The sequence below is a fragment of the Thamnophis elegans genome, chromosome 4, assembly GCF_009769535.1.
Source record: "Thamnophis elegans isolate rThaEle1 chromosome 4, rThaEle1.pri, whole genome shotgun sequence".
Lineage (NCBI taxonomy): Eukaryota > Metazoa > Chordata > Lepidosauria > Squamata > Colubridae > Thamnophis > Thamnophis elegans.
The window spans coordinates 89945596-89968051 of NC_045544.1; the positions used below are offsets into that span (position 1 = coordinate 89945596).

Consider the following 22456-nt stretch of genomic DNA (forward strand, 5'->3'; position numbering starts at 1 on the left):
ATGTTCTTAATATGGTATCATTAGCTTTATTAAGTCAGATTAAGACTAGCCGTATTGGTATATACTAGGGCTGCAAAGGTATTTCTCTGGGTCCACATGTATGGACACTTGTGTAACTTACCTGTACATATCTCTTAATAGTTCATTTATTTTTATGTAAAGCCTGTCTTTCTTTCCGAGAATTTGCAGTGGAATATAATATCTTAACCTTACCTAATCTCTAAAATAGCAAAACTGACTAGTTTGTGCTGCTAAGGAGAAATAAAATTTAATTCTTCACCCATTGCACTTTTTCTGTATACTTGATGCATGCTATTTTGCCATGCTAATTTAGCATTTACTGGACAAGATGTGTTGATTCAGTAAGTTACCAATGGAGTGGTTGCCCCTTGAGGGATGTAGTAAACTTCAAAAAAGGCAGTTGAAGTAGCATTGTTTGTTAGAGGCAGTATATCATCCTGATAGGTAAACGGCTCTTCTATTAAGAAAGTGACAGAGAAATTATTGCTCGCTTATAATTATTGCTTTTGTATGAAGCCAGTCTTTATAGGAAATGTTAGGACTAAAGAAATGAAAGGGGGAACATCAAGTTTCTATTCATAAAAATATGCAACATTTTTGAATAACGAGAATCCAGTGTTAAAGGTGATCAGCTGTTTGGATGCTCTTGATTAGTTTAACAATGGATCCAGTTTTTCAAAATATCTTGAAAAAAGCATTAGAGATTTCATTTAGATCCTTGGAGTGCAGTCAGGAGGTGTGGAGGGTGACTGAGTGGAAGGTTGCCTTTCAGAAATTATACATAGCTTATAGATAACCTTTAATGCAATAGGAACAACCTACACTGCCCTACATATAAACCAGAAGCAGGTAACCTTTTGGCAACAGAAGCTGCCCTTTTTTTGTATTCTGAGACACTTGCAATTTACTATTACAAAATTCGTTAATAGGGACTCTGGATTAAGACAAGGCAAAAATTTAATGCTGAGGCCAGCTTCTCCTCTGCAGAGTGAACAGGTACAGAGAAGCAATACTAAAATCCAATACTCTTTCACTCTTCTTAAACCATGGCTTATGAAACAGGAATGGTGGCTTTGAAAGTTTAATTATCAATAAATTCTCAGGACATTAAGTGTTCCATGTACAGAATTTGTTTAAACCAGGGGTCTGCAACCCACAGCTCTGGAGCCACATGTGGCTCGTCCATCCCTCTGCTGCAGCTCCCTGTTACTCAAAATATGTGTCACAACCACCAATGTGAGATATCCTCCGGCATGCAATTTTGACCCATCTTTTTTTTCAGAGTTCAAAATGTTTTGGTTGCATGCAGAAATAAAAATTTGTTTTCTCTGTAGCAGTTAATTGATTTCATAAATGCAGCACACTATAGTTTGTATATATATATAGCATAGAGGTAAAAAAATAATAATATGTGCAGTGCTAGCTTCATTTTAGATGTCAAAAGAGTTTTGTGGCTCCCGGTGTTTTTTGTAGGAGACATGTCTAAATGGCTCTTTGAGTGTTTAAGTTTGCTGACCCCTGGTTTAAACACACACAACAGAATTTCAGTTCTGTTTACCAATATTTTCACTATTTCACAACTGCTCTCAAAACTCTCACAAATGTAAGAACTAGCATTTAGGTGTATTTTAGAAGTTTGAATTCTGAAAATGACTTCTAAATCCCAGCCATCAAGCTCAGTCAAAAGTACCAATGTAACTCTTACATTTAAAGTCTAATTGGCTTCCAATATTTAAAACAGCATTTCCTCCATTTCTTATTATTTTTTATTTATTGTAATTTGTCAAACAAAAATGAGAACAAGAATAAGAGAATAAAAATACAATGACAGGACGATAGGCACAATAATGCACTTATGCACACCCCCTCTACTGACCAGTTAAGTATGAAATAAGGTCCACAGAAGTCAATTTGTGCCTGAAACTGTGAAAAATAAGAAAGTTATTAATTATCAAAGAAGTTGCTATTAATCAGTCAGTAATAGTTAAAATAGCCCAAGTAAGAGTTCTCATATGTTCTATCTATAGAAATTGCACTTCGTTTTTGGAATGTCTTCTTAGATAAAGGCCAACAGTGAATTCCTTTCTGCATCAGGCTGAAACCTCTTTTTGACATTTTAGCTTAATTATTCTTTTTCTGTTTGTTTCATTGTGATTGCTATTGTATTTTTGTTTAGAACTTCATTGATTTTTAAGGTCTATATTCATCTACCCTGAAATGTGGATAAAATGTGATTTGTACGCAATTAATATAATTAATAATTGTTGTCATGTTATCATGTACAATAACTGCACTCCTTTGATCATGCTTGGCTTACCATGTGACTAGAACTAGAAATATGCAAGATAGCTTATTATGTAGCTTATAATAGCAGAGGATAGAAAAAACAGGTATCTTTAGTCATTGATTTTGAAGCTGATTTGTTAAGCTCCCTTGTACCAGATAGCAATCAGACTCAGGTGAGCCAAATCAGTTGTTTTCAGATGATAAGATAGATGCACAGCATTATAAATGTGAAAGCATCACATATGAATCTATCCATGGATTTATATTAGTATGGATGTACTATGATAACATTATTAAAAGAACAGTGTAGCCAAATACTACAGTAGCACAAACAGATGTTAAATTAAACTGTGCTTTAATTGCTGTTGATCCTCAATATTAGTTTTCCAGTGTATTTTGATTCTATCCAGCATATGTTGCCCACATCTTTCTCTGCTCTAATTCATCCATGTTTTTCCAACAGCTCCAGATGGCATGTTGCCTCCTAGGCTTTCATCTGCCAGTCCAACCAGTCTTCAGGTTTTCTGGTCTACACCAGTTCGCAATAATGCTCCAGGCTCACCCAGATACCAACTCCAAATAAGACTTAAGAACTGCCCAGAAAATAATACAGAGTAAGCAGATAAATACTCTTATTCTGAAGAGATGCAAACAGATGTGTTGTGGTTTATCTCAAATGCAGCACTTCTCTCCATACATATTCCCTTGGGATCTTGTATTTCACATCTTAAAATATGTATTTTTTTTGCTTTAGGTTGTTTTCTAAACCAACAATTTATTTACATCACATACTGAAGAACCTGCAGCCACATACATCTTATGAGTTGAGGGTTATTGCCTGCAATGAATATGGTGGTACATTCAGCAACTGGACTCTGATGGATACAGAAGAGGATAGTAAGTAGCTTGAAAAAGTACACCGTACACTTTTGCAGAACATACAATGTAAAAGTCAATGTAATGGTTATAGCATTTACTACGCTTACTGAAGCTATTACTATGCTTTTCTACTATGTAAGGCTGCATGCAGATTCGGGTCAAAGTCCTCTGTTTTTGAAAAACATTCTCATTACAGGTGATATAAATGTTAAAAGAACCTGGCTCCTATATAATTTTTATTATATATTTTTTAATATTGTCTTTCAAAACATTTCAATTTTTCTATACATTGTTAAGAAAATCTCAATTTTTCTATACATTGTTAAGAAAATCTCAGACCAAAAAATAAATAAGTGCACATCCTGGAAGGATATCATAACTTTATGGTGCATTCATTATTCTGTAATCCTAAAAAGTTTTTCAACCCTGTTAACCTCATTCCCATTACTTGATTCTTTTAACTAAGGATGCTAAACACTAAATATTTAGTGTTGCAATTTGTGCCATAGAATGACTCTATTTCATGAACTTCTCACCAAGAGCTGCTCACCACTTGAGACCTAGATAGCAACAATATTGTGGTTATAATAATGCATGACCCCAAATGAGGCCACCTGAAGCCTTTTTGTATGCGCCTCAATTCATTCCAAAGTTGTTGCTGATTTTAGCTGAATGTGTAAAAATTAAAATTACTAAGATTAGATGGGGACGGGATGTAAGGATATGGAGGAAAGGTTCAAGTTATTCAAAGTTCAACCCAATTATCCCTTTCTAGATCTTAAATAATAGCAATAAATAATACCTCCATCCACAGAAAATCAGAACTGTTGCTTAAGACAACTTTTCTTGGGAGCCACAGTCCCAAACTGACTCTTTGACTCACAGACAATCAATTACAAATTGCTCCATTAGCACCAGGATACACCAACTGGGTTCCCCAGTTTAAACACACACCACAATGGAATTCAGGAACAGAATTTGTGGAGCATTTTCGAAATGTAATAAATACAATGATATTGTAGACAGAAAAGCAAACCCATCAGTGAAATCTGTCAGGGACAATAGGACACTCTGCCTTTGTTTGTAGCACATGTTTTGTGATCCATTCCTACCAATCCTACATTGGATTTTTAATGTCTTTGTTAGAAAAAGACAAGTAGACTTTTTTCCCCCTCATAATACTATTAAAAGACAACTGTTTAAAAAACTAACCAGGATTCTTTCAAAATCCATACCTGGATGGATTCTTAAATATTAAGTATTATTGTTAGATTTTTTTTAAAAAAAATAGTTTTTTTAACCATAGAAGTGGCAATTGTCAGGAACTCATTTTATAGTCTATTAGTTGCAAAGTTTGATTACATTTACATTTACAATTCTGCTCTGGAAAGTTCACTAAATACCAGTCCCTTAGAGATATGTTCTGTCTAACCTCTGAAAAGCATACAACTCTCATTACCTTTAAAATGCAATAATCTATTTCTGTTGCCCACTGCATATATCAAGAAATTCTATGATTCTCATCGTGCCTGGCCATCGGAAGATAATTCTGCACTAGTAAGTAAATAAACACTTGTCTCTAGTCAGATGATTAGAAAAGATTAATGATAATTTTATACCTCCTTTTCTTAAATAGAGTCTGAACTTTGAAGCAGACAAGGAAAATAGCCTCCCATAAAAGATAATTTCATTTGGCAAAATGAAACTACCTTCCAGTATTAATGTTGTAATGAAATAGCCTGAGAATCAATCAAAGGCATTAAGCGATATGCCCCTCCCCTTCCACTCCTCATCTGCTGTAGTTGGCTCTATAAACAATTCCTAATAAGTAACAGGAGTTTATTATTTTATTTTCAGCCCTAGCAGGCAAGGCTGTGTCACTGTCAGACTCTTGCAGGCTCCCATCCAGTGACAACTGCATTGACAACACGTTCTATTCCACATTGATTTTACAGTTAAGGACCTGATTGTGATATATAGAGATTTTAAGAATTCAGCTGAGAGGCTGACTTTGCCTTTTATCATTCCATTAAAATTTATAACCATCTTTTCATGTCATTTCACCCATGAATTCTTACTTAAAAAGTGATTGCTGCTATTGGGTGCGTACCTTTTTTTCCATATTCAGAACTTTTTTATTATATTAGCAAACTACTCCAATTATAGTTAATAGTTGTGTTTTACATAATTGTGATGACCTAGCAGGATCATGCTAGCTAATGGTGTCTTCACAGACAGAGACAGACTGCCAAAGTTCATCTATTCATCTAACAAAATCATGAGATAAAACTTTAATTCTTTTTCCAGCAGGGCCAATTCCAAGTTCTCCAGAGTGTTGTTTGTCCTGGATACTCAGCAGGGATGGGTTTCAACCGGTTCGCGGCGGTCCCCGTGAACCGGTTGGTCGGCGAACCTGGAAGTAAGTAACTTCCGGGAACGGCGAAGGGCCCACCGGTCCGCCCATGCTCCTTACCCAGTTTTGACGAGTTCTGCGCTTCCACGCATGCGCAGGATGCTTACAGCACCTGTGTGATCCTCCAGGAGCAGCTGGAGCATCGCACAGATGCTAGTACGCATGCATGCACTGCGCGCGTGCACGAGGACACCGCCGGCCCCGTTCCAACCGAACCAGTTGGAACGGGGCGAGAAACCCACCCCTGATACTCAGATAGAGTATCAGGTAGTTTGAAATAATTACAAGAGTGAACCATCCACTGTCATAGAACCTTAGGCAATCCATGACCCTTTGGGTCATCATTTCAGAACTATTTACCTAAACACTATTTATCTAAACTATTTACCTAAACACTGAAACGAAATAGCCATAGGTAGGCAAAAAAGCAGGGGGAGTGGGGGTGACTTCCAAATTCCTGCCAGTTTCCCCATTAGCTTTTCTTGTAAGAAGCTGGCACAGAGCACTAGAAATGCCAATTAAGTGACTATGGCTGACATGGCAGAGCGGCAGCATTGAAGTAGCCACAATTTTGCCAAATCCTGCGAAACTCATAGGTTCCAGATTTTGGACACATTCTGTAAGTTAGCCCAATTGAGGTCCCTTGGTTTAAAAATGGTTGTCCTATGATGCACATTTTGCCCAATCGACAGGTACAAACAATAAAAAGATACAATAGTTTCTTTACCGGCAACCAAGAAAGATAGTTCACTTCAACTATTCTGGGCAAGAGTAGAAATTTCTGAATAGGCCTTTTGGGTTTAATCTAAGATATACGGCCCTCAGGTTCTCACAGTACCAAAAACACTCAGGTGGGTCCTATAAATGGGAAATGTTCACAGGTATAATTTGAAAAAAGCTGGTCTCGTTAGACCTGATTCCTTGAAGTAGTCCAGGGTGTCAAACTTTCAATTACGTGACATATCACAACTTTTTTCCCCTTTGCTAAACTGGAGGTAAGAGTTTCCAGCACATGATGCATCCAGCCCACGGGCCATGAGTTTGATGCCCCTGAAGTAGTCTGTTTGTAGCCTTTCCCTAAACAAATTATTTAACATGCACACTCCTCCATTTTGCTATTCTGTAACTTTTGCACAAAGGTGTTTGAGGCAGAGTTCCCAGGCTGGGTCTCTTGTACACAGTTGTCATCTTTGTAGACAACAGTCAGGAGCTGTGGGTGCTAAGACTTGCCTTTTCTGCATCTGCTATAATAAGTGTATCATCCTAGTCCTCTTTCATCTATGAAAATGATTCTTAGGTCAAGGGTGTGACATGTTTGAATTAAGTTATCTTTTTTTAAGTGTTTCCATTTTAAAAAGAGACCAGTAGCAAATGAAGGTAAAAAAAGCTATCCTTTCCTTTATAATGTTTTTTCGGGAAGAACAAGGCAAAGTAGAAAATTAAGTTAAGCTTCTGTTCTCATAAGTTATAGCAGATAATGTTAAAAGGGCTATGTCTAAACTCAGCAAGGGTTTGTAATACAAGTTCATCTCATTATCCCAAATGTTATACCCATAATACTAGCAGTAGGGATGAAAGCTTTATCTTACTTATTATAAGAGAAAACAAACTGCTTGGTTATTTCCTTCCTGCAGATAACCGCAGTCCAATTGTCCAGATAGATGCCTAATTAGTAAGTTGTTGACCATCCCCGTAGAAAATGAATCTTGAAAGCTGAATTGCTTTAAGTTCATTATCACCTTCTGTACCTTAAATTTTAACAAGATGTTTTCCTTTTATAAAAAAAATCAAAATTATTTAAATCTAGTTATCATTTTTGAAACTATAAAAATGAAAAAAAAATCTCATCTTAATACAAACTTGAAGAACCAAAGTTTTCTAAAACTTTCTGGAATAATTTTGAATATTCTTTGTATATTTTAAGCCCTTTCTAATATGTAACTTTGCAATTTATAGAACCACGCACCTAGAATCTGTCTTCACAGGAATTTCATAGAAATTTACGTAGAGGTAATTGCTGTTATAAGCAAGATATGCACTGATTTATCAGGGGGGAAAGTAAATATTGATATAATACTTCATGACTAGCTTATTTTTCCCCTTCTTTCAATTGTACTGTAGAATGTAACTCAAAGTCCCTGGCACTGTTGCTTTTGAAAATGTCTATGAAACAACAACAAAACCTTGAAAACCTTTTAAATGATTACATTACTCAAGAATATATTTTCAAAAGATTTTCAATAAAATATAGTGTTAACACAAAATCTCATAAACACCAAAAATGCTGTGGGCAGAATAGGTGGGCATAGCATTCTTGATTCCTTGCAACGATTTATAGATTTCACAAGATGGTTTATAAGAATACTAAATGTTCTGGAATTACAGCTGTTACTGATCAGTGATTGAGCCAGATTTGTGTTTTTGCACCATGTTCTTGCTTGTACCTAGAGAGCAGTAAAGCCTCAATATAATAAAAAGCACCTGCATTTTAAATGAAATTTCAATTGAAAAACTTAACAGCCCTTCAAATTGCAGAATTTAACGCAGCCCACTAAAGCTTAAATAATGTTTTTGCCTCCACAGGCTGAGGGGTTTTGCATTCAAGGTGACTTGATTGTGTGGCATGGTGAAATTATTTACAATTAAGGGATTTCTCGAGGGGGGGCAGTTGCCGAGTATTTGCTGTTCCACAAAACCTATGCGGGCATATGGTTCGTCTTTTTCAGTATTCATGGAAGCTCCTGAACCTTTATGATAATTGAATCTGTTAGAGTGCTGAGTGGAGCAAGCATAAAACCTGTTAACCTAAAGGTCAGATCTGTGCATTGTTTATTTATCAGTAGGTGAAAGAGCTAAATCGGCAGCTTCTGTCACAGTCACAGTAAAAAATCACCTACAATATTAACAGGAAGTAGATAAATTGCAAAAAATGGATTAGAATGATAAACAGAAGAGAGAATAAATATTGCATATGTAACAAGAAGCATAGGACTAGCTTTAGTGGGCTATGAAACATGCAGGCTTGCTACAATGGTGTGCTGAAAGTAATTAAGAATGTGTTCTGAAAGAAAAGCAGCAAAAGTTTAAAAAATTACTATTGCCCAGTTTCAATTTTTTTCTTAAAATTATGAATTAATTCTTAAAATTCATTCATTAATTCAGATGAGTCAATTTGGCCATGGAGTGGATATGGCAGACAAGCTGTTTTTCCCCTTTCCTTGTCCCCTCTGCTCATCATCTTCTCCCAAGGGTTTGGCTGCTCTTCTAATATAATTGGGAGAACCGGATGGGGAAGCACAAGGGAAGTTCTCTTGAGAGAAGTTCTTTCATATATTTTAGCCTAGTTCTGCATCTCCTTTTAGGTTTGCATAGAACAATGGATAGAAGAAAAGTGCTTTTGATATCAGAAATAATAGAGTAATGATGTATTAATGTTAAAAGGTCTGGGAAGTTTCCTGTTGCATCATACCAAACTTTCACTTAGGAAAGAATGTTTAATTTATATTAGCCTTTAAGAAATCCAACCCTAGAAGGAAAATAAATAGTTCTTCTCTGACACTATTTTTCCATTGTAGTTCATGTTAGTAGCATATCAAAATTGAACATTGGAATTCCTGATCTTGTGCCTTGTTTTAATTATGGGAGGAACTATTCTATGTTGATTCTTAATTAGAAGGGGTTTGTATTCAGCAAAAGCTTCTAATTGTTGGACAGGTTCTCTCACCCATGGGAGGCTTTTGATTCAGCAGACGTTTTTCACTGAATAAATGGGAGAGGAGTTGACATTCACCCCACTTGTCACTTGTACCTTCAGTTCTCCATCTTTCCCTAAAATCTGGTCATGGAAGTTGGGAATTACAATGGAAAATCAGAATTGCTTTCTGCCAGTGGCAGTGTTCTGAGCAGAGTCCCTAAAGAATACACTCCACTAGCAGAATCCATAATGTATTCCTCTAAATCATTGTAAAAGTGGGCTAAGTTAATACTCTGTAGAATCATTGACTATAATGGTTGAGTTAAGCCAGGATTAGCCATGGGGCTGGTTTATATACTGTTAAATCATAATGGATGGGTTCACCCATCATATTAAGCCCAAACTGAACAAATTGTATTATATTATAATGTTATTATAAAATGGAGACCAATGGGATTCTCAATTCACCTGAGAACTAAATGATAGGTTTCAAAGAATAAATAGTTACATAATCTCTGTTCGCTATTGCATTCATTACAGTAAAGGGAACTTGAGGGTGGGTTCTCTCCATTGCTTATATTGTATTTAAGAAACAAAGGTATTTTCCAGTGAAAAAAAAATCATTTTTGCATTATATGGCTACACATCAGGAGCAATGATGTTATTCTCCCCCGCAACTCTTCTTCTGTTGTAGAACCAGGACCTATTGACCCACCACTAATCTTGGAAGTGAAATCCAGAGAAACAACCATTTCCTGGCAGCCTCCTTCAAGGCCAAATGGCATTGTCACCCATTACAACATCTATCAAAACAACCAGCTGCACGCTACTATACCAGGAGCTAGATCAAAATATATTACATCTTTCTTGCAACCATATACAGTTTACCGATTTCAAGTGGAAGGATGCACTTCCAAAGGGTGCTCCCTTTCCTCTGAGAGCCTACCTATACAAACCCTTCCAGATGCACCTGAAGACATCCCTGCTCCAGAACTATACTCAGACACGCCAACATCTGTGCTCGTGTCATGGCAATCTCCTCTTCATCCAAATGGACCAGTTGAAAACTTCACAATAGAGAGGAGAGTAAAGGGAACTGAACACGTGTCCACAGTAGCTTCTTTTCCTTCCAATTGCTCCAAAAGTTATCTAGACCAAAGTGCTGGTCTCAGCCCTTGGAAAGAATATGAATACAGAATACTGGCAAGCACTTTTCAAGGTGGCATTAACAGCAGTTCTTGGGTAGAAGTTATCACCAGGCCCTCAAGACCTGAAAACATCCAGGCTCCTAAGGTGCAATCATTGGATCCATACACTGCTCAGGTTTGTTTAGCCTTATTTTTAAAGTATACTCTACATGCTTTTTTCACTTTATTTCCTGATATTAATTAATTAGTGATTTCACATAGACAATTTCTGGAGACTTCATTGGTTAATATAGCTGCCATGTACTAAGCTCTTTCAACTTTGTTTGTTTGTTTGTGAAAATTTATATAGCCACCCAACTCACTCTCAGTGACTTTAGGCAGCTTACAAACATAAAAATATCATTAAAAAAATATGCGAGATTGTTGGGGGCAATATGCTGACTCTGTAAATCACTTAGACAGTAAAGCAGTGTGAAGCAGTATATAACTCTAAGGTGGTTTTTTTTTTGCTATTGCTGTGAATAGCAATAATCTCCCACCCCCCTTGACAACAACAATTAATAAGCCATTTGATGGGATCCACTGCACTCTGGTTTCTCCAGGTCCATTGGCACAAGTGGGTCTTGCAAAGTTTCTGTGTGTCAAAGTGGGGAGCAAACTTATCTCTGTGGGGATGATGTTCCATAGTGAGGTAGCCACCATGGAGAAGGCCCTTCTTCTTAGTCCTGCCAGAGGTGCCTCCTTAGGAGAGGGGACTCATAACATTTCTGCCTCCTCACTCAGGTGGGTTGGGTAGCTGTGACTGAGAAAAGACAGTCCTTCAAATAGCCTGATCCCAAACCATGCAGGGTTTTAAAATGAATAACCAGCACCTTGAATTGGACCCAGAAGCAAATTGGCAGCCAGTGCAGTTCTCACAGGAGAGATCGAGTCTGCACAAAACCATATGGGCTGCTACATTTCATACCACAACTGTTTTGTGTCAAGCAACACATTACACCATAATTGACCTTCATCAACTGTTCTGCATCAACCTGCAACCAAAGTAATCCAAATGACTTCTTGTTCCCATAAAAATTTCATCAGTTATTCTGTTCAGACTAATTAGTTACTATCTCCATTGACTGTTCACATTTTCAAGTTTTCTGTGATACATTTTGATGGGCTAGGGTTAGGGTTAGGGATCAAAGTACGTCTCCTTGCATGTCAGAGGTTCACTGATATTTCCAGCCATAGTAATAAGTGATCTGACCCAGCATCTTCATGTAGATATTAAGGAACAAGGGAGAGAAATAGACCACACGAGAACAGCTGCTGGGTCAACTTCTCCTTCCCTCACTGTTATGACTAGAACTGTCTGCTTAGGAAGGAATGGACCCACTGCAATTTCATACTCCTCATGTTTTCCCATGAACTCAGATATAGTTTATAAAGATGCCAAGATTGATGTATTGAAGTCAGATTAAGGCTTATTTCTAACATCCAGACCCAGGTGCCATTCATCCACTAGAGCAATGTGGTTTTCATTCCATAATCATAGCTAACCCTGGCTACAAGGAATTGGGATAATCCATTTCAACTTTAGCAGCAACCTTGCTACTTTTTCAAGAACTTTCCCTACATCAGTTCATTAGCTATTGGGCAGATTAAAGGTTTTCATAAATTAAAAATAAATAAATAAACCAAACTCCAGAAAGGTTCTATCTTATACCTGGGAGCACTAAAAAAATCAGTCTTTTAATATTAAGAAGTATCTATAACAGCACCTTTCCTAGAAACACTGGTTCTTGGATTGGACAGTGCTGAGACAGATGGCCTAAGACTTTTCTACTTAAAACTTTCAGTTTTCTGTTTTTCCAGTTTTAGATTTATATTAAATTCAAGATGTCTTGACAGAGAATGCCCACTAGATGTTATTAATCTGGACATCATCACCCTTGCTAGAATTTGATCCATCATCCTATCGTAACTTTTCTTCATCAGCTCCCTTTGTTGTACTCTAAGGTCTCCTTAAATTCAACAGATTACTTTCCTGTTTTTTTAACTGTTAATATTTAAACGCAAATGTGGTAAATTAAGTCTGCTTCTCTATTTTACCATTTTAATCTATTTGATAGTATCTTGAATATTTGTATTGTATTGTGCTTTAAGCTTCTTTCACATATAAAATATTTTAAATAGTACTGTAGGAATATTTAATTTTAACCAGGAAAATATATAGATGCTAAATATAGTTTTTGTTTTCATCTCTGATAAATCAATACACTAAGAAAACTGTTTTGGAGGACTGCCTCGGAAATTTTCAATTATTCATATTTTTCATTTGGGAATGAACTCTAGAGGACAGGATAACTACTATTGTTTTGGCTTACATACAAACTTCATTCAGGGGAAATTAGTGTAACTAAACAAGAGGGATTTTTGTAGCTTAGAAGTCTCTTTTGTGTAAATATACACGTACTTCCATGGATTCAGTCTTGTACTAGTGCCAAAAAATATTGGTACAGTAGCTTGCTCACTGGAGCACAAAACAAAGGACATTTGCGTAAGGATAGAGATTATCCACTAGAATCATTGACACTGTTACTACTAAAATTGTTGTTGCTGTTTTAGAAGATTTATTCCCTATGTCAGTAGAATTGAGTGCCAAACACACATGCGCGCGCGCGCACACACACACACACACACACACACACTTCAGAAAGCATTGGAGAATATGAACAGAATCACTATTTTTTTTAAAAAAATTAGTTTGACATATTACATTTTATAGATTGGGTGAAAGGAACGCAGGAGCCATGGATCAGATAGCAATGATGTTTATTAGTACCAGATGACAAGATGACAAGCGATTCAGAAATCCGTTACAACTGTCCGGTATTTATACCCTCAGGTCACCAACTGTCATTAGAACCTCCAATCACAGGCTGTGGTTTGCCCGACCAATTAGAACGCAGCACAGGCTGTTGCTGGGCTATAACACTCCTTCCCCCCAGTTATTTACATACGTGTCAATTAGCGTGTTATTTGTTTGCATTTTTTTAATCTATTTATTTATTGCATTTACAATTTAATTGCATTTTTTTTGTATCATATTCAACATTTACAATTTATTTGCATTTTTGTGTTCTTGTGTTCATGTTTAACATTTACAATTTATTTGCATTTTTGTGTTCTTGTGTTTATGTTCAACACCTACAAATTTGTGTTCTCTCCTTCCCCCCAGTTAACCAGACACTCCATCCTCATATTCCTATTTGCATATACACCATTTACATATACACATTTGCATTCCCCCCCACCAGTTAACTGGTTCAGGACCTTCAATCAAGTCTTTTTGGCTCGCTCCTGAATCTAACAGCGGCCAGCAGCGGCAGGGAGGCAGTATAACTTGTAAGTTTGTGTATGAAGAGATTATCCGCTTTGTGGATTGGCTTTGCTCGATCAGCATGCAGGCAGGTTCCCTGTTGCTGGAAGGATTTAGCTGACAGGATTTCTGCTGACTTTTGCTGCAGAGAATGGTAGGCTTCTGAAATGGCTGTGGAGGCTTCTGTTAGAGAGTGGAGACCGGCCCTGGAGGCGGCTGAGTTGTTCCTGGCTCGTTAGGAAGGCAGCAGGCAGGCTTTTGAGTGGCCAGAGTTACTAGCGTTGCTCCTTGGGAGGCAAGCAGCTTTGTAATGCAAATGGCCTTGGAAGGCTGGCAGCTGTGGAAAACCCAGGTGGAGCAGCGGTTGGCTCTGGAGGAAGAAAGACTGCAGCGTCTATGTCTATGGCTTCTCGGGAGGCAGTAGAGCAGGCTGGAAAGCTGTATGCTAGAATCAGAGGCTTCTTAGGCAACAGTAACCGTTTATTGCAACACGAACGTTTGTAACAGTAGCTAACAGTAGACCAGATAGACTCTAGAGTTGTGTCTGGTAGATCTTCGTGGCAGAGAGGCAGGCAGACAGGCAGCTTCAGCTACGGTTGAGCCAACGCGATTCGTAGCTCGTCCCTGAGCAGAGGCAGCGGCTTCAGCCAAGGTTAAGCGTAGGTTGCCCGTCCCTGTGACTGAAGGAGTCCGTGCCTGTGGATCTACTCAGGTTGGCTTGATCGGAGGCGAAACCTGAGGCAGTGGCAACTGCTGCTGCAGCTCTGACAGGTCTTCAAAGTATTTTCTGTTCGCGTTTGCTTGGTTGCGTTGCGACTGGCTTATTGCTTAGTTTTGTTCTTATTCCAGGCTCTGCGGGAATCGCGATCCCACCCTCGTCGCCAGTTTTATAGATTGGGTGAAAGGAACGCAGGAGCCATGGATCAGATAGCAATGATGTTTATTAGTACCAGATGACAAGATGACAAGCGATTCAGAAATCTGTTACAACTGTCCGGTATTTATACCCTCAGGTCACCCACTGTCATTAGAACCTCCAATCACAGGCTGTGCTTCGCCCGACCAATTAGAACGCAGCACAGGCTGTTGCTGGGCTATAACATTACCAAGCAATAATAATTTAAAATGAGAAATGTCTTAAAACCTCTTAACTCTAAATCAGATTAGCTAAAGTTATGCTGCAATGGTAAATATTATGTTCAATCATTATGTCAGAATTTATTGTACTACATATATAGAGTACTTTCTCTGGCACTGGATGGAACTCTTAATATTTGGTTAGTGGTCTGTGGCTCTTGTACCTGGAGTACAGGCAGCTTTTCTTGGGATTGCATGGTATCCAGATGCTTAGAAAAATATGTGTTTAAATTAAAAAAAACATTAAAGAGGCAGCAACAAGATGCAACACATATCACTGTCCTGTCACCATCTCTGTTGCAGAGGAAAAGTACTCACCAGATGTACAGAGTGGCAACAGCTTTGTACAGTTATATCGTGATTAATGAGTGTTTGAATATTCAATATTCAGTTTAGTGTGAATTATAAATTGATACTAGGTCGTGTTTAATTCAACACAAAATTCAGTTAATTGGATAGTCGAGGCCTGTCCATGTTCAGTTGCAGTTGAGATTTTATCTTGCGACAGATTTTTTTATTATTTTTTCCCTTCTACAACACCTTACAGTCATTACATCAACATTGTTATGTCATCATACCTGTACATATGTATAATATTTCACTTCTATATTTACACACTTTATACACAGTTCTATATATATATATATATATATATATATATATATATATATATATATATATATATATATATATATATTGTTTTTTTGCTTAATTCATTTTGTTCCTGTTTTGCAGCCATTTGTACCAATTGTTTCAAATTTCATAATATTCCGACTCTTCTTTATCTTTTAATTTCAGTGTTAATTTGTCTATCTCTGCACAATTCAAAGTTTTTTTATCACTAATTCATCCGAGGGGGTATTATTTTGTTTCCAGCATTGGGCAAATGCTATTCTAGCTGTAGTTAGCAGATGTGTTAATATGTACTTAATTTTCGTTGTATATTTCCCTTTGATTATTCCCAGTAGAAAGATTTCAGGTTTGTATTTTATCTGTTCTCCTGTAATTTCTTGCACCCATTTCCAAATTTTTGTCCAATATTTTTGTGTTTCCGGGGAGGTCCACCATATGTGATAATAGGTCCCTTGTACTTTTTAAAACTTCCAGCAGGTCGGCTTCATATTTGGGTACATTTAGCCATCTTATTGGTGATAAATGCCAACGATAAAACATTTTGTATATATTTTCTTTAAGTGCTGCTGATTGTGTTAGTTTATAATTTGTGTTCCAAAATCTTTCCCAATCCACTAGATCTATGTTGTAACCAAAGTTTTTGGCCCACGCTATCATGAAACCTTTAACTTTTTCTTCTTCTAATGTTACTTCTAATAAATATTTGTAAATTTTTGTTATGAATTTATTTTCCGGGCCAATTAAAATTTTATCTATTTGTTGTAATTCTATGTATATTCCATATTCTTTTACGTCTTTTTTGCATCTCGATTGTAGTTGAGATATGGCCACCAATCTATATTTATATTTTGCTCCTTTAATTCTGGATTTGTTTTCAAATTCCTTTGGCTGCCTAAAATTTCACTGCAGTTGAGATTTTAGATGCTGCTAATTTTCCAGTGTCTAAAATGGAGAAAATAAAGATTCTGTCAGAGGAAAATAATACAAGCTCAGAAATGAAAAATCTCATTATTACATTACAGGAAAAAAATGATATAATTCAAGTCATGAATATGGTCTTAGCATCACTAAAATGATGAGATGTTGGAAGGCCTGAATCTACATTAGACAGGCAGGGGAAATTAAAAAAAGGGTAAAGTTGCACCAGATCTTTGTGGTTGGCAAACATATATCAGTGATGCAAAATTGAAATTGAGCATCTTTTAACTGTATGAATAACTACAATCAATATTTCATAAATGTATATAAAAACATTTGTGGTCAAACATTTTCATTGCCTATTTCAATCAAAATAGAAGCAATTACCACATTATCTTTTACCTGCTTATAAACTTGTTAACACTACAGAGAATGTCCTATGTATCCCTTAACATTTAAGTTATAAAACAGCTTCAGTTTAATAGAAGCTCTGTAGAAAAGCTACAGAGAAGAATGCAAATAATTTACAGAGCTCTATTTTACAGAACTGCAAAAGCTTTATGACTTTCTAGTTCTGCTCAGAGGCTAAAATAAATGGGTCAGTTCTCTTATTGCCACATGCTTGTCATGTTAATATCATCAATAAGAGGTCTTATAGGCAAAAGATAAATAAGCACTTGCTTGAGGGACAGGTCAATAAATACTTGAAATAGCCTCTTGTAAGAAGAGTTGGGAAGATTATTCTTTTATGAAAGTAAGGACATCAATTAATAGAAGTTTGTGATTGTCAAAACAATCAGTCTCTAAACTTTGAGTACAAATCCTTATTTGAACTGGAATAGAATTTTATATAAAGAGTAGCATAGTTTTGGTTTTATGTAGTCATAACATCAATATGAATGATCCAATGCTGTGTAGAATTCACAAAACTTAGTACAATTGTATCTCTAGACTGCAAAGTTCCTTTGGTTGAGGCTGAGCTTTTGACGGTTTGAAAAAGAGCTGAAACTTTGAGACTATTGTGCTTTTGTAAATAGCTCACCAACCTACAATGTGAAGATAGGATAGAGAGGCTTGTTACAATTGCCAGTTTCTTTTTCAATTTTCACAATTTCCCATATTTTAGCATGTCTGGTGACACATTGGTAACATGTCCCGGGACTGCAGGATTGTTCTGATATGAAATGATTTTGGAGAGACAGTTCACAAAGACAGAGCTATATTATACAGTTTATTATTGAAAAGAACAACCAACAATGTTCTTGACTCTAAAAAGATTGGACTATTCTAATATACTCTTGGTCCTACAGAATTGCTAACCCTGTGCTTTCTTTCATTAGAATTATTTTCCTTGAATTGAAAGGTTTTGATTATGTTTATTTAAAAAGTTTTCTAAGCTCATTGTTTTTCAAACGGGAAATATAGCTGCCCCTTTCTATTCTGTGATAGAAAACCTAAGGTGCTTTGATATTTAGATAATGGGATGAAAGCTTAATGCTGGATAATATCTTTAGCATAGCAGGGGCACCAAAATTGCAAGGGAGAGAGAAATTGAGACATTCCCTTGGTTAAGTAGGAATGTTTTTAGGACTAGGGCTATCAGTTCATGCTGTAATGTTGAATGGTTGATCTAAGAGAAGAGCAGGATGATAGTAGCCATAAGAAGGAATAGAATCCACCGTGTTTTATCTAGCATCAATCTGAGAGTGGTCCAGAAGGATGATTCTACAAGTAACTGCAAATGTTTTGTTTTATTGGGTTTGTGCAGTAAGAGCTAGTCACTTTTTTCTTAACTTTTCAATGAAGTTGTAGTAGTTTTCTCCACGTTAATAATGAAATAGTTTTGTGCCAATTCCATAACTAGTTCTCCTGGCTTGTAATCACTTGTTCTTTGATAAAAATGAAAACAGCTACTTAATCAGATCTTGGGCATCTGCCCTAGAAACGTGAAATGGCTGCAAGAAATTCAAGCAGCCTGATTAATTAAACTTTGCTTTAAATGACTCCTATAGGAATTGACTGAAACAGGTGGCTTAATAGAAAAAAGTCTTAGTGGTTTAATAGAAAAAGTGTTAAAGACTTTTGTACATCATAAATATAACTTCCACGCTAAGTGTAGAAAAATTGAAAAGTGGTGGCTCACGCAGAGCCATAGCCAATCATTATCATACCTTCTAAAATAATAGGAACTGACATCAGAAAGATGTAGCCAAAGCCCATGAGGAATGAGATTTTTTTAAAAAAGGATAGTTGCTCATTACCCCTAAGCGGACAGAAAAAAAAATCTGAGCTATTGTTGCATATGGTCTACCAATTTGGATATATCAAGAATAGTTTGAAGTCATATCCAAATTGTAGTTAAATCTCTATGACTGAACGATTACCTTATTTTTAGGCATATAAGATGCACTTCCCCCCCCCCCCAAATGTGGGGTGAAAATGTCTGTATGTCTTCTACAGTGAATATTGTGGCGGGGAGGGGTTCATGAAGCATTGATCAGCTGTTCAAGAACGGGTCGCAGCAGCGGCAAATGGGTGGCAGGGAACAGGCCATGCCAAATAAGGTAGTGGCAAACAGGCCATGGTGAACAGGCAGCAGCGAACGGGCTGTGGCGAATGGGAGGGGGGTGAATGGGCCATGGTGACCATGCCACGCAGAATGGACCACGGCAACAAATGGGTGGTGGCAAACAGGCCAGATGAATACCGGATGGATGTTGTGAGGCAGATTTTTTTTCTTGTTTTCCTCTTCAAAAGCTAGGTGCGTCTTATAGTCTGGAGCGTGTTATAGTCTGAAAATATGGTACTTTTCAGGGGAATGTCATTTCGAAAAAAACACAAAAAAAGTAAAAATAATGCAATGCGTACAATACATGCATAATTTTAATCTGGTATTATCATATTGTCATGATGTGATAAGTATAGTGGGGAGAAGAAACAAAAAGTAGAGAGAAAGTTTAGAGCTTTCTGCAGCACTATTAGGGTAGCAGAATGGAGGCTTTGTTGCACAGCCATGGCACAACTCCAGAAGCAGCCACCTTTTCTGAACAACTGTAGCTTAATGTGAATGCTTGGAAAAGGGCAACCACTTCCAGAATCACACCACATGGTCACACGATAGAGCTGCATTATTCTTCCCTAAAGTGGTCCCTGCAGTACAGCAGAGAGCTCCAGTAAGCCCAAGCCCTGTAGGGACGAGTGGGAGGGAAAAGGCTCCATGGGGGAACTGGTGGCAGTGGGAAAAAGCCTGAAAAGACCCAGGGAGGCCTGCAGGAACCTGGAGGAGGAAAACAAGCACAGGGACTGTGGGGAGCCTGAGGAGTATGAGGGAGAACATGGGTATGCCAGGAGGTGGGCCTTTGGCGGCCCAGTACACTAGGCCTCCCAAGCCTCAGTTTCATTTTGAGCTCAAAAGTAAATGCAAATATAATTTTTCTTTTGATCGTGAGCTTTCCAGAGTTTATAGGCAAGTAAAATTGTATTTTATTGTATATTTTCTATGTCTGATAATCCAAGACATGCATAATTCAGAATAGGATACCTGATCTGCTAAAGGATTGCGTTAAGTTGTCCAATGAAAACCATCTTAAAGAACTCAGCCAATACTTGTGTGCAATACTTTACCAAATGTCTGGACAAACTGGTTTTTTTATCTTTTACTACATTTGACTGATATAAAAAATACTCATAACTAAATGGCATGCTTTACAGGTGAACAGCTTGCCACCTAGATTGATTAAAAATGAGAGTCATTATTAGGTTTAATACCAGTGGAGAATGATGTTATGAGAAGTAAATCCAAAGGAATTTGAAATGGAAAAGACTTGACTATATTTTTTGATAGCAACAGCTAGAGCTCTGGAAGAAACATTAAATTGAATATTTTCTGTTGTGTTTCCAGCCAACATGTAGCACTGAGATGACATTGTTTCACTCATGAATAACCTTTAGTGACATGGAGTAGTACAACCCTCCTAATCATCCTTGATCTCTTGTGTCTTTTGATAGTATTGATTATGATATCATTCTGGTGATTTGGGGGATTAGTTAGTAGGACTGTTTCACAATGATACTCCTTTGTCCAAGGCCAATTCTGGTCATTGTTGGTTTGATGGGTATGTGTGTGAGGAGAAGATTGAGTCCTAGTCCAATGATTTATAAGACTAGATTAGGGTTTAACATTTTCCCTTTTCTTTTTAACATCTATAGTTGTTCTAACACATCGTAACACCTATCTTTACAGCTCTTCATTGCAAGTTGCAATGGTTACTAGCAGAGGTGGGGTTGCCTCCCAGTTTGTCCTGGATCAGCTGAACTGGTAGTGGCGGTCGCGGGACGCTCCACCCACCCGCCCGGATGCTTATGTGCATGTGCAGAAGCGTCACACACATGCAAGCACAAGTGAACTGGTAATGCCAGGATTTGAAAACCCACCTCTGATTACTAGTATTACATATAATTATGGCGGCAAAATATTGTCTTTGCCCAAAAATGGAAAACAAATTAATTCCAAATGAAGATGAAATAATAAGAAAGGTTATGGACTGTGCTGAAGTGGACAAATTAACAAAAGAAATCCAGGAAAAGAAGAAACAGAATACTACCAGATATGGGATAAATGGTATAGGTGGATGGAGAAAAGAAACAAGGATCAATGAAGGAAGACAAGCCCAAAAATAGTAGTTAAGGAGAATTAACACATATATATGTATCAAGTGGTTTAAACTTACTAGAGGTAATCAGGCAATATAACAGACAGAGGAGTAAGATAGAGGGTTAAGAATGGTGAATACAATGAAATAAAATAGAAGGAGAAATAATATAAGGTGAGCGATATCGATTGGCAATTGCTATTAGAAAGAACAGGAAGCTCCTGTTCATATTGTATTGTGTAAATGTGGTGTACGTCTAAGTTTTGTGTATGTGTATTTTATATGTTTGTAAATAAAATTTAAAACTATTTTTAAAAAATGTCAGTAAGTAAACAATCAAGCTCAAAGAGAATCAAGAACTCCACAATTCAACCCTGAAGTATAAATATTTTCTTCTATTAGAACATCAGGTTACGGACCACATATAATCTGAGGTCCCATGATAAATATTTATGAATATTGGATTCATATTTTCTTGTATAAAACCTGAAAGTGAAATTGTCTTTACAAATAGCATGATGGTCTAAGAACTATTTTTTAAACCTTGTAAAATTCTTAATCTTTCATTCTAATCCATTTCTTATTGTTTTAGGTTTCCTGGGAATCTCCTTCTATTTTAAATGGAGAAATTTTGAGCTATGAGATCCACATGCCGAACCCTCGAATCACTATAAATAACAATTTGACAATTTCAATGAGCCATGTAGTAACCAACCTGATTCCTTTCACAAATTACTCGGTCACCATAGAAGCTTGTACAGGAGGTGGAGATTACATTGGAGGGTGCACCAAGAGTTTACCAACATATATGGTTACACTTCCAACATTTCCCCAAAATATCAGTTCTGTGACTGTGACCCCAATTAATGAGTCAGTCATTACTGTGTATTGGCAACCACCATCTAAACCCAATGGACATCACATAAGGTAATGGAAAGAACAATATATAAGAGTTCCATCAAAAACTTAACTTTGTATATAAATTTTATTTAATCAAAACATGTTAGACTACCTAGAACTGCCTGAAATTATTAGAACTCAACATAAACTCAGATTGGATTGGGACAATTAAAATTAGTTTTTGACTCATTTGATAGGATATACTTCTCCAATATGTCCTTTCCCAAACTGAAATCAGACACAAAATTGTCTTTCCACCATGCATTCCAGGGTCTCTTTCAAGTACCAAAAAGAATTTTAACTGCATTCTTGATTGACAGGTCTGCCCTCAAATGAGAGTGACCCTTATAATCAGACAACTATCAGTTATGCCAATCAAAATGGGGGAGGAGGGAGAAGAGAGGGCAT

At 37.0% G+C, this 22456-nt stretch overlaps 1 protein-coding gene across 1 annotated transcript in view; it reads left to right on the top strand.

Annotated features, from left to right (window-relative positions):
* Positions 1 to 22456, top strand: part of USH2A (usherin) — a 517131-nt gene that overhangs the window by 322318 nt on the left and 172357 nt on the right. The window contains 4 exon segments of the mRNA XM_032216063.1: positions 2771 to 2921; positions 3062 to 3204; positions 9988 to 10616; positions 21741 to 22075. Of these exon segments, the coding sequence (XP_032071954.1) occupies positions 2771 to 2921; positions 3062 to 3204; positions 9988 to 10616; positions 21741 to 22075 (1258 nt within the window).